Genomic DNA, 12,176 nt, shown 5'->3' with positions numbered 1-12,176 from the left:
GACTGAGTACACATAGGTTAGGGTCTGTCACCCCTCTCTGGCTGAGTACACATAGGTTAGGGTCTGTCACCCCTCTCTGACTGAGTACACATAGGTTAGGGTCTGTCACCACTCTCTGACTGAGTACACATAGATTAGGGTCTGTCACCCCTCTCTGGCTGAGTACACATAGGTTAGGGTCTGTCACCACTCTCTGACTGAGTACACATAGATTAGGGTCTGTCACCCCTCTCTGGCTGAGTACACATAGGTTAGGGTCTGTCACCCCTCTCTGGCTGAGTACACATAGGTTAGGGTCTGTCACCCCTCTCTGACTGAGTACACATAGGTTAGGGTCTGTCACCACTCTCTGGCTGAGTACACATAGATTAGGGTCTGTCACCACTCTGACTGCGTACACATAGATTAGGGTCTGTCACCACTCTGACTGCGTACACATAGATTAGGGTCTGTCACCACTCTCTGACTGAGTACACATAGATTAGGGTCTGTCACCACTCTGACTGCGTACACATAGATTAGGGTCTGTCACCACTCTGACTGCGTACACATAGATTAGGGTCTGTCACCACTCTCTGACTGAGTACACATAGATTAGGGTCTGTCACCACTCTGACTGCGTACACATAGATTAGGGTCTGTCACCACTCTCTGACTGAGTACACATAGATTAGGGTCTGTCACCCCTCTCTGACTGAGTACACATAGGTTAGGGTCTGTCACCACTCTCTGGCTGAGTACACATAGATTAGGGTCTGTCACCACTCTGACTGCGTACACATAGATTAGGGTCTGTCACCACTCTGACTGCGTACACATAGATTAGGGTCTGTCACCACTCTCTGACTGAGTACACATAGATTAGGGTCTGTCACCACTCTGACTGCGTACACATAGATTAGGGTCTGTCACCCCTCTCTGACTGAGTACACATAGGTTAGGGTCTGTCACCCCTCTCTGACTGAGTACACATAGGTTAGGGTCTGTCACCACTCTCTGACTGAGTACACATAGATTAGGGTCTGTCACCCCTCTCTGGCTGAGTACACATAGGTTAGGGTCTGTCACCACTCTCTGACTGAGTACACATAGATTAGGGTCTGTCACCCCTCTCTGGCTGAGTACACATAGGTTAGGGTCTGTCACCCCTCTCTGGCTGAGTACACATAGGTTAGGGTCTGTCACCCCTCTCTGACTGAGTACACATAGGTTAGGGTCTGTCACCACTCTCTGGCTGAGTACACATAGATTAGGGTCTGTCACCACTCTGACTGCGTACACATAGATTAGGGTCTGTCACCACTCTGACTGCGTACACATAGATTAGGGTCTGTCACCACTCTCTGACTGAGTACACATAGATTAGGGTCTGTCACCACTCTGACTGCGTACACATAGATTAGGGTCTGTCACCACTCTCTGACTGAGTACACATAGATTAGGGTCTGTCACCACTCTCTGACTGAGTACACATAGGTTAGGGTCTGTCACCCCTCTCTGGCTGAGTACACATAGATTAGGGTCTGTCACCACTCTCTGACTGAGTACACATAGGTTAGGGTCTGTCACCCCTCTCTGACTGAGTACACATAGGTTAGGGTCTGTCACCACTCTCTGACTGAGTACACGTAGGTTAGGGTCTGTCACCACTCTCTGACTGAGTACACATAGGTTAGGGTCTGTCACCCCTCTCTGACTGAGTACACATAGGTTAGGGTCTGTCACCCCTCTCTGACTGAGTACACATAGGTTAGGGTCTGTCACCCCTCTCTGACTGAGTACACATAGGTTAGGGTCTGTCACCCCTCTCTGACTGAGTACACATAGATTAGGGTCTGTCACCACTCTGACTGCGTACACATAGATTAGGGTCTGTCACCACTCTCTGACTGAGTACACATAGATTAGGGTCTGTCACCACTCTGACTGCGTACACATAGATTAGGGTCTGTCACCACTCTCTGACTGAGTACACATAGGTTAGGGTCTGTCACCACTCTCTTACACCTTATTGTTACAGACAAGAGTCTTCCACCTCTCTCTGACCCAGCACAGACAGGCCAGAGTCTGTCACTTCTCTCTCAGGCCCTATACTTACAAACGTGAGTTTGTCACCTCTCTCTGACCCAGCACAGACAGGCAAGAGGCTGTCACCTCTCGCTCAGACCCTATAATTACAGACCAGAGTCTGTCAGCCTTCTCTCAGACCCTGTGCTTACAGGCCAGAGTCTGTCACCTCTCTCAGACCCTATACGCACCGCTATCTGACCCAGCAGAGACAGGCCACAGGCTGTCACCTCTTGCTCAGACCCTATAATTACAGACCAGAGTCTGTCACCCTTCTCTCAGACCCTATGCTTACTGGCCAGAGTCTTTCACCTCTCTCAGACCCTATACTCACCGCTCCCTGACCCAGCAAAGACAGGCCAGAGGCTGTCACCTCTCGCTCAGACCCTATACTTACAGACCGGAGCGAGTCACCTCTTGCTCAGACCCTATATTTACAGGCCAGAGCCTGTCACCTCTCTCTCTCAGACCTTATACTTATAGGCCAGAGTCTGTCAACTTTCTCTCAGACCCTATAGGTACAGGCCAGGGTCAGTCATCTCTCTCTCAGACCCTATACTTAAAGGTCAGAGTTGGTCATCTATCTATCTGACCCAGAACTGACAGTCTAGGGTCTGTGTTCTCTTTCTCTGACCCCACAATGACATGTCAAGATCTGTCACCCTCTTCCTGATCTAGTTCTGACAAATTACGGTTTCCCAGCTTTAAGAGGGAGGCTTCAAAGCTGTTTCTCACCTTTGATTTCTTGGCCTTCATCTGTATTTTTCCCAGAAGAATAAACATAGACGATGTTGGCTGCACCTTCAATGCAACAGACAGAAGCTCAATGGCTTTGTTGTGGTCCTGATGGAACGCCTGCACAAGGGCCCGTTGTACCGGGGAGGTACCTGTAAACACAAGGATGGTTAGAACTCAGGAGTATGTCCTTACTTACATTTCCTTCAGTCTGGAGGTGCCACGATTATGTGTTACTCAATATGACCTCGTCTCAGTACCACACACGAGAAGGACGCTCTTCCTTATGTACATCGTAGTAACAGTACCCTACGCTCTAAGAATACTCTTCTGCGTGGCTCACTGTGTCTAAGTGTTCACCTCCTGGCTCCTTCATTTTTATTTTTGTTGCCCTATAAATGTTTACACTGAATTATTCTCTGTATTTTAGTTACAAACTCTAAGGATCGTCTTCATTATTAGTCACCATGTCTTAGGAGGTCATTTTGGTCAGGCAGGGTGGTCCACAAAAGATGTAGGGGGCACTCTGCCCACCACCAGCCGACTACCCTCTTCACTTTGAGTTGGCCACTTCAGCCAAAGTACTTTGATCTAAAATAAATGGCCCACTTGGGATCATTTATTTTGTTTTTTTCACTAAGAAGTCTCCCTAAAAGGGAGTGAATTTAACAAAATAAATAAGCAATGACCCTGAAGTAACCAAAATAAAACAAAAAACCCCCCCACACACAGGCCCTGAAAGCGACTCCCCCTACACATGGAGTCCATTTTTCATTTTTATGGACTGAAGAATAACCAAGCAAGGCAAGACGGTCCGATACACCAAAAGCTATGACCCTATTGCAGACAGGTGTCAGAAGGAACACCAAGCAACAAACTTCTCCCAGCATCCTGCATAGACAGATTTCGTGGATGGACACCGAGCTGCCAAGATGACACCACCCTCTTCTGGGGGAAGGTCAAAAGCTATCAGCTGTCACCGGTCAATGTCCAAGCATGGAGCTGTAAGTTGTGCAGGCTTGGGGGCAAGACTCAACCCTACTGCTGCGACAGGAGAACCTCTCGAAGATGTAGCTGCATCGGAGGACACATGCTCATGGCCAACATTCAGGCAACCACACTCTCTTTAACTAGTCCTGAGCCACTACGATGACCCGGTCTCTCCTGATCTTCATCAGTACTCTAGGCAGGGGGGGGGGAGCCAGGTGTATAGGAGCCCCGCCAATGTGGCGGAAGGTATTTCCAAAGAAGGACTGCCTTGGGAACTCTAACATGCACATGTTTTGACACTGGGCATTCTCTGCAGTGGTGAATAGATCGAGCCAGGATTCTCCACATTGCCATAAGATGCCCTCCACCACCTCCGAGTGAAACTACCATTCGTGATCCGCTAGACATCTGTTGAGTTTGTCCGCCCTAACTTTTAAAGATCCTGCCAGGTGCTGGGCCACTAGAGAGATGCCCTGAGCGTTCAGCAATGTCCAGAGATGCAAGGTCTCCTAGCATCAAACCCATGACCCCGCGCCACCCTGTTTGTTGCATTACCGCATGGCCGTTGTGTTGTTTGTGAGAATCTGAACTCATTACCCCTTGATGGTTGGGAGGAATGCCTTCTGTGCCAAGCAAACCACACACAACTCCACCAACTTGATGTGGAGGTGAGCCTCTGCCAGAGATCGATGTATCCGTCACAACCATTAGCTCTGGGTGGGGTAGGGAGCGGGCTCTGCTGCCAGGACAATCACAGTCAACGGGCCCCCACTGCAGAGCTTGTGCAGTCTCCTTTGACATCTGGATGGAGTCTGACATGTCGCTTTGGTTTGAGCAGAGTGAGACTTCTGATCCTACTGCAGGGCCCGCATGTGCCACCTGGTGAGGTGCACAAGCAGGATACAGGAGGCCAAGGAGCCTCAGCGCCGCTCTGACCGAGACCCAGGTCAATGGTTGGAACATCAGGATCACAGCCAGAATGTCCTGGACACATTAAGGTGGAGGGATGGGGCGGCGAAGCACCAAAGCCAGCATGACTCAAATGAATGGAGCCACTTTGGAAAAAGAACTGCACAGTCTGGCAAATCAGAGCACCAATGCGGAGACAATCCGTAGCAATGCCAAGACTCACAGAGCCTGATTCACAAAGGTATTTTACTGGTAGCATCTTTACAACTGCAGAGTCTCAGCAGAGGCAAAGATAAGACTGTCCTATCTTTTTATGTGGGAAGCCTCCGAAGTCGTAAGGATAATGCCAGTAAGATCCCTTTGTGAACAGCATGCAGTCATAAACTTACACAAAAGTGTAAGTTTACCTTCGTGAAACAGCCCCACAATGAATGCCCCAACAAGTTTGTTTGTAGCATAGGAACCCGCAGTAATGGTAACCTCGTTACAAAGCAGACTTTGATCAAATATATTGTGTCTGGTATTTTAATAACTCGGAGACTGTTGAACGTACCACCCGCGGGGTCTGTTAGAGCTCACTCTACTAGAAGTACGACTGCTACAGCGGTTCAATTTGCTGTAGAGTCTCCAGGGCCATTTGTAAGGCAGTAACGTGGAGGACACCAAATGCTGTCTCTAACCATTACTGCATCGATGTTGAAACCAAAAAAGAAGCGTCGGTAGGAAGAGCAGTGCTTCACAACCTGTTTTCCTAAAATGAGCCCCTTTTCCACTCTCACACTCTATTATACAATACTGCTTTATTCATCTTGATTCACACATGGAGAAGATTGGATCCAGCAGCTTGTGGCTAACTTACCGTACTCCACTCCCCACACCTCTTATTTCTCAGTTGTAGAATTATACACTGTACCTTGGTCCATTTCGGCAGCGTAGTGAATACAGAAGCTGGCCAGATCGTACTGCTTCATCTCAAACAAGTACACTCCCCTAGAATCAAAGAGAAGCCTGATGAGGGGGCTGTCTCTACAACCGACAGCATTTCCACAACACACGACTTATTATCTGCACACTTTGACTTTCGTGCATTGACAAGGCATAAGACACTCTGGAACACATGCTTATTAGTGCACAGCGCAGTGACCTCATGGAAGCAAGTGGAACCACCATGAGCAGTCTTAATGAATAAAACTTAAATACATATACTACAGAAACCAAAGTAACGTTGAAAAGTATTTGATTTAGAAGGAAATAAGGTTCAGATGTACAACCAATTTGCGAGTGCCAAATCGGTTCCAAACCGATATGCACATGCAAAAACAAACAACTGCAATGTACGAAATGCACTCGCACACCCTCAAAATTGCAATGCGAACAAATACCAACTCGCAGAAATTTTGACTGTTTTTTGCGGTCCGCAAATAGCGACTTGCAATTAGCGACTCACAGAATTCAATGTACAGACCATTCGCAAATTGCGATTTTAGAGGTGGTGACAGGAGAGGATTTTCAGAGTCAGGCTGACATTGTTTGAGAAGACAGAGGAAGAGATATATGACCAGTACAGGCTGAGTAGCACTGTCATCCTAGACCTCAGACACCTTGAAGTCACATTTGGAAAGCAGAACCCTGCGCAGCAATGCAATCCCCACGCATGTGCATGTGTTGCGCTCCCTCCACCTATTGGCCACTGGCAGCTACCAGGATGTCATTGCATTGGCCGGAGGTGTGACGCAGAGTGCGCTTTCGCGTTTCTACTCCCTTTCCTAGATGTCATGCTAAACCACATCCATCAACGCATCTACCTGCCCAGGAATGATGTTGAACTGGAAAATATATAAATGCAATTTTATAGAATAGCAAAGTTTTCACAGGTCATTGGGCGCATAGATGGGACCCATGTGCCCATATGCCCACCCTCACGCATAGAATACATATTCCATAATAGGAAAAGCACACATTCCCTCGACATCCATGTTGTCTGCGACGCAAACAACATCATTACAGACATTGTTGCCAAATATCCAGGAAGCACAAATGACTCATATCTTCGGATACAATGGCATATACCAGAACTTAGAGAGAGGTGACTTTGATGAAGGACACCTACAAGGTACTGGATTCTCATGTCCACTGTGAAATGTAATTGCACTATGGTGTCTGCATGCTTGTTGTCTCACCATCATATTTCACCCCCCAGGTGACAGTGCGTATGCCCTGCATCCATGGATCCTCACACCGTACCTGTCGCCCACCAATGTACCAGAGAGGTGGTACAACAGGGCACAAAGACGCACCAGGCCAGTCATTGAGCGCACATTTGGCATCCAGAAATCACGATTCCAGTGTTTACACAACAGTGGCGGAGCCATGCAGTATGCGCCTGAGACAGTCTGCAAAATTGTGGACACCGGTGCCATACTCCACAACATTGCCTGCAGGCGTGGCTTGCCCATGGAGGGTTCTGATTCAGACACGGGAGATAAAAACCTGACCCACCAGCCCAACAGCCAAGCGATGGAAGCTCAGCAGTAGAGGGGAGAAGGCGCAGGGAACACATAGCCAGACATTATATCGCAAGGTACGTCATTAACATTGGCAGTCTACACTCAACAAACGACACCACGAAATGTGAATTTCACAAAACAATGTTCCCTTTTTTAAAGGGCATGTCGATGGACAATGCTGGACAACCTGTTCATCGAAATCCACATTACCCATTTAAACTAGAAATGTCATGTGATTACTGCACCGCCCAAAAACATTACAGGCACTTATCTAGAAGAGGAATCATTTTCTGCCTCTATGTCCACCATGTGGGGATCTAGCAGGTGGGATTGTTGGCTGCCGACTGCTGCTTCGCTGCTGAATAGGTGTTTCTGCAGTGGATACTCTGCAGTGGCTGGACACCTCGCTGTCAGCTGTGTCTGTGGCTCCCCCTGTAGCAACCATGGGGCAGATTTACAAGCCCCTTGCGCCACTTTTGCGTCACTTTTAACATGGGAAAAGTGACACAAAAGTGGCGCAAGGGGCATGTAAATCTGCCCCATGTTCGTTTGGATTGCCTCTACTGCAGCTGTGATCTGTTGCAGCCCTCGTGCAATGTCACCACTGCAGTGGCCCGTTTCAATTTGCAGAGCCAGGGTGCGCTTGCTGTGTTGCATAGTTGCTGTTTCCAGCTACCTATTGTCCTGCTCATTGCGTGCACCCTGTGTGCCCTACTGTGCTCCAAACTTTTGTGCTGCACTCTCTCCTCCGACAACTCAGTGAATAGCTACCCAATAGCCCCTGCAAGGGCATGAAATGTACCCTCCATGCGGGCCTGGTTTTCGGACAGCCTGTCTCAGCTTTGCATTAATCAGCCTCCTCTGCTATTGTTGCAGGCTCTGCATCTTCAACATGGCCTGCTCCAAGCCACCAAATGCTAGATGAGTGCCTGCTCCAATGTCTGTGGGAGTGTTTATCCGAGGCTGAAGCCGCCTTACGGACTGCTGTGTCGGACGCGGGACCCAGACCCTTGTGCCCAGAGTGCGACGTGATGGTGAACGCTGCTGTGTTGCTGCTGTGTGATGGGCTGGAGCCTGTGATGAACTCTGTGCATCGCTTCCCAGGACATTAAACCAAGATGGCTCATCATGCCCTTCCTCCATCTAGACCTGCTCCTGCTGCGTGTTACTTACAGCTCCCCTTGGCTCTCCTCCCAGAGGTGTATCTGTGTTGCAAAAGAGGGAATAACTGGTATATTCTGAGTTACTATCTCAGTGATGGTACTATGTTCACAAGCCATGTCACTGTTCATGTCACATACTACATCTAACCATAATGCACCTAGTGTGACTTTTGGATCATGTAGAGGGAGCACATGGATGCAGTTGGGCGTGGGGCATGAATGTGGGAGCTGCCTTTTGGTTGACATACTAATATGGCACACATCTCATACTTACCAGGGCGTGGTGGAGCTTGTGCAATGTCACGGGTCCCATATCCCACTACTACTCTTGTTTCTTGTGCTTCACACAGCTGTGCTGCGACCCTCTCCTTGGCCCTGGAGCACAGGTCATACCACCTTTTCTTAATGTCGTCCAGGGACCGGTCAGCCAAACCCAGGGCATTTATGCGAAGCTGGATGTCTCTCCAGATACGCCCTTTCCCAGCTTCAGGTACAGTGTGTGATGACCTCCCAAAAAGCTGCTTGTGGTTGTTGCAGCATTCTTCTGTCAGTAAGTCCAGTTCTTTCTCTGAGAATGTGAGCTTGCGCTGCCTCTCCTTCCCTGCCTTCTCACTGGACTTGCTGGACATCTTCCTTGTCTTTACTTGTTTGACTTGCAGTGTTGGACTGTACTGCTGCACCTTGCCATGTGCTGTATATTTTGATCAGGATTCTCCTGGGACACCACTTCCTGGTTTGGGGTCCTTCTCCTCTCCCAGGGAGTGTTTTTTTAATTTATTTATTACCTATATTTATTTGCGCATGCAAAAATGCTCTTTCAGCCGCGCTCACTATTTGGCATGCAAAAATGCTCATTTCAGCCATGCTCTCTATTTCCGTGCGCGTAGATTCGCTAATTGCATCCTCGCTAATGTGCGATGCAAGCCATTAGCGAGTAGCAAATTGGGGTACACTTGGGTACGTACATTGTTTTTTGCGACTCTTTATTTGATTCGCAAATTTCGATGGTCGTACATCTGGCCATAGGTTAATTACCTGTAACTCCAGTTCTCCAGTCTTGGCATCTTTCATAGATTCACAAGCTTGAATCTTTCTCCGTCACCAGACAGGGAACCACTGATCATTTTACAAACAGCAGTTACATACACAAATTACTAAACACAAACATTTCCATTGATTAAAACAATGTAACCTTTCCTCATCTATCTACTTCCCTATATGACCCAAACGTCATCCAATCAGAAACCACCTCACCCAGCTGAACTGCAACTGTCAGATTTTCTAAACCACAAAACGTTAGCGTAACAATACTGGAAGCCTCATTATCAGGGCAGGTGGGTAGGATATGTAAATGTATGAAAGGTACCAATGCTGGAGAATGGGAGTTACAATAAGAAACCTATTTCCTTCTCCAGCATTGGATCTTTCATAGATTCACATGGTTGAATCCCAACAAAGCAGTTCCACCTTTTATCATTAGCAGAAGACAGGAATGAGGCTTACCTTAAGGAAGTGAACCCCTCAGTATCACCTGCTCCACTGCAGCCTCCTTACTCGCATGCATGTCAACACAATAATGCTTTACAAAAGCATATGTAGTCTTCCACGTGGCAGCTTTCCATATGTCTTTCACCGACACTCCAACATAAAAAGCAGCCATTGTTGTCATTGCTCTGGTTGAAAGCGCCTTAACTATTCCTTTTAACGGCCTCTTCATGAGTTCATGGGCTGCAGTAATACAAGACGTAACCCACTTTGCAATTGTCTGCTTTGAGAATGCCTTTACGTTACTTTTAAATACAACGGCCATAAAAAGTTGGTTTGTTTAAAACACCCCCCTTGTTGCCTGTAACTAAAATTGCAGACTGCTCCTAATATCTAACAAGTGCAAAGTCTTTTCTGCCACCTTCTCAGGATTTAGATTAAAATATTAGCAACGTAAATGAAGCTCAGTTGAAACTTTCGGAATAAACCTTGGATTTGTAAATAGTTTCACCAAACCTTTCCTAAAACTCAAATATACTCCCTACAACATGTCACGTGGCCCATAGGGACATTGTCGTTTTTCACTAACTTAGCATAACCACGTTGCAGCTTGCCTGCTTCTTTGCGCACGTTACTACACGTGTTTATTTTTGCAATATTTAAATGACTGCTTTCACATAAGAACTCATCGCTGTGTTCTCTCTCTTCCTGTTCCTGGGATTTTGACTGAACATTATGTGCAAGTTCGAACAACAATGCCCCTCGTAATTTTGAGTGTAATACATCATTGTTGTACTGTCTGTTCTTATCGTTACATGACAATTATTCACTACATTCAGAAAAGCTTTTAGTGCCAGCCTGCCTGTTTGCAGCTGTAAAACATATATATGCAACTGCTGCCCCTCTTCTGTCGATAGCCCACCCACGCGCATCCCTAAAAGACGAGCTCCCGGTCCTTGCATGCAAGCATCCGTGGTGAGATACATCTGCGGTGTCACTGCTGCAGCACTTGACCGCTGCCCCTTTTCTGTGCATAGACCACCCACGCGCATCCCTAAAAGACGAGCGCCCGGTCCTTGCATGCAAGCATCTGTGGTGAGATACATCTGCGGTGTCACTGCTGCAGCACTTGACTGTAGCCCCTCTTCTGTCCATAGACCACCCATGTGCATCCCTAAAAGACGAGCTCCCGGTCCTTGCATGCAAGCATCCGTGGTGAGATACAACTGCGGTGCCACTGCTGCAGCACCTGACCGCTGCCCTCTTCTGTGCATAGACCACCCACGCGCATCCCTAAAAGACGAGCGCCCGGTCCTTGCATGCAAGCATCCGTGGTGAGATACAACTGCGGTGTCACTGCTGCAGCACTTGACTGTAGCCCCTCTTCTGTCCATAGACCAGCCACGCGCATCCCTATAAGACGAGCGCCCGGTCCTTGCATGCAAGCATCTGTGGTGAGATACAACTGCGGTGCCACTGCTGCAGCACTTGACTGTAGCCCAGCTTCTGTCCATAGACCACCCACATTAACCCCTATAAGACGAGCGCCCGGTCCTTGCATGCAAGCATCTGTGGTGAGATACAACTGCGGTGCCACTGCTGCAGCACTTGACTGTAGCCCCGCTTCTGTCCATAGACCACCCACATTAACCCCTATAAGACGAGCGCCCGGTCCTTGCATGGAAGCATCTGTGGTGAGATACAACTGCGGTGCCACTGCTGCAGCACTTGACTGTAGCCCCGCTTCTGTCCATAGACCACCCACATTAACCCCTATAAGACGAGCGCCCGGTCCTTGCATGCAAGCATCTGTGGTGAGATACATCTGCGGTGTCACTGCTGCAGCACCTGACCGCTGCCCTCTTCTGTCCATAGCCCACCCACGCGCATCCCTAAAAGACGAGCTCCCCAGCCTTCCATGCAAGCAGGGGCTAGCGCAGGCTGTGGGTGCCTATGTAGTGGCAGAGGGAGAGGGAGAACCATTGCTATGACTGCCAAGATTGGTCATGCGGGTAGTAAGCAGGGGCTAGCGCAGGCTGCGGGTGCCTATGTAGTGGCAGAGGAAGAGTGAGAACCATTGCTATGACTGCCAAGATTGGTTGTGTGGGTAGTAAGCAGGGGCTGGCGCAGGCTGCGGGTGTATATGTAGTGGCAGAGGAAGAGTGAGAACCATTGCTATGACTGCCAAGATTAGTCGTGCGGGTAGTGTGCTCGGGAAAATCACTGATAATTCTATGAGAATCAGATCCCACTGGCAGCGGTGGGGAAATGGGAAAGTGTGAGCAGCTCGAAGAGAAGGGTTGAGGGGGGAGGAGTGAAA

At 48.5% G+C, this 12,176-nt stretch overlaps 1 protein-coding gene across 1 annotated transcript in view; it reads right to left on the bottom strand.

The window, feature by feature from the left end:
* TTC6 (tetratricopeptide repeat domain 6) overlaps positions 1-12,176 on the bottom strand; it is a 1,112,931-nt gene that overhangs the window by 462,737 nt on the left and 638,018 nt on the right. The window contains exons 22-23 of the mRNA XM_085627931.1: positions 5,615-5,691; positions 2,803-2,954 (exon numbers count right to left, since the gene is read on the bottom strand). Coding sequence (XP_085484057.1) covers positions 2,803-2,954; positions 5,615-5,691 — 229 coding nt within the window. The remainder of the gene's footprint in view (positions 1-2,802; positions 2,955-5,614; positions 5,692-12,176) is intronic.

This window comes from Triturus cristatus, chromosome 9, assembly GCF_964204655.1.
Source record: "Triturus cristatus chromosome 9, aTriCri1.1, whole genome shotgun sequence".
NCBI classification, from domain to species: Eukaryota; Metazoa; Chordata; class Amphibia; order Caudata; family Salamandridae; genus Triturus; species Triturus cristatus.
The sequence above is the reverse complement of the archived record's forward strand: the minus strand, read 5'-3'. Positions and strand labels throughout refer to the sequence as shown.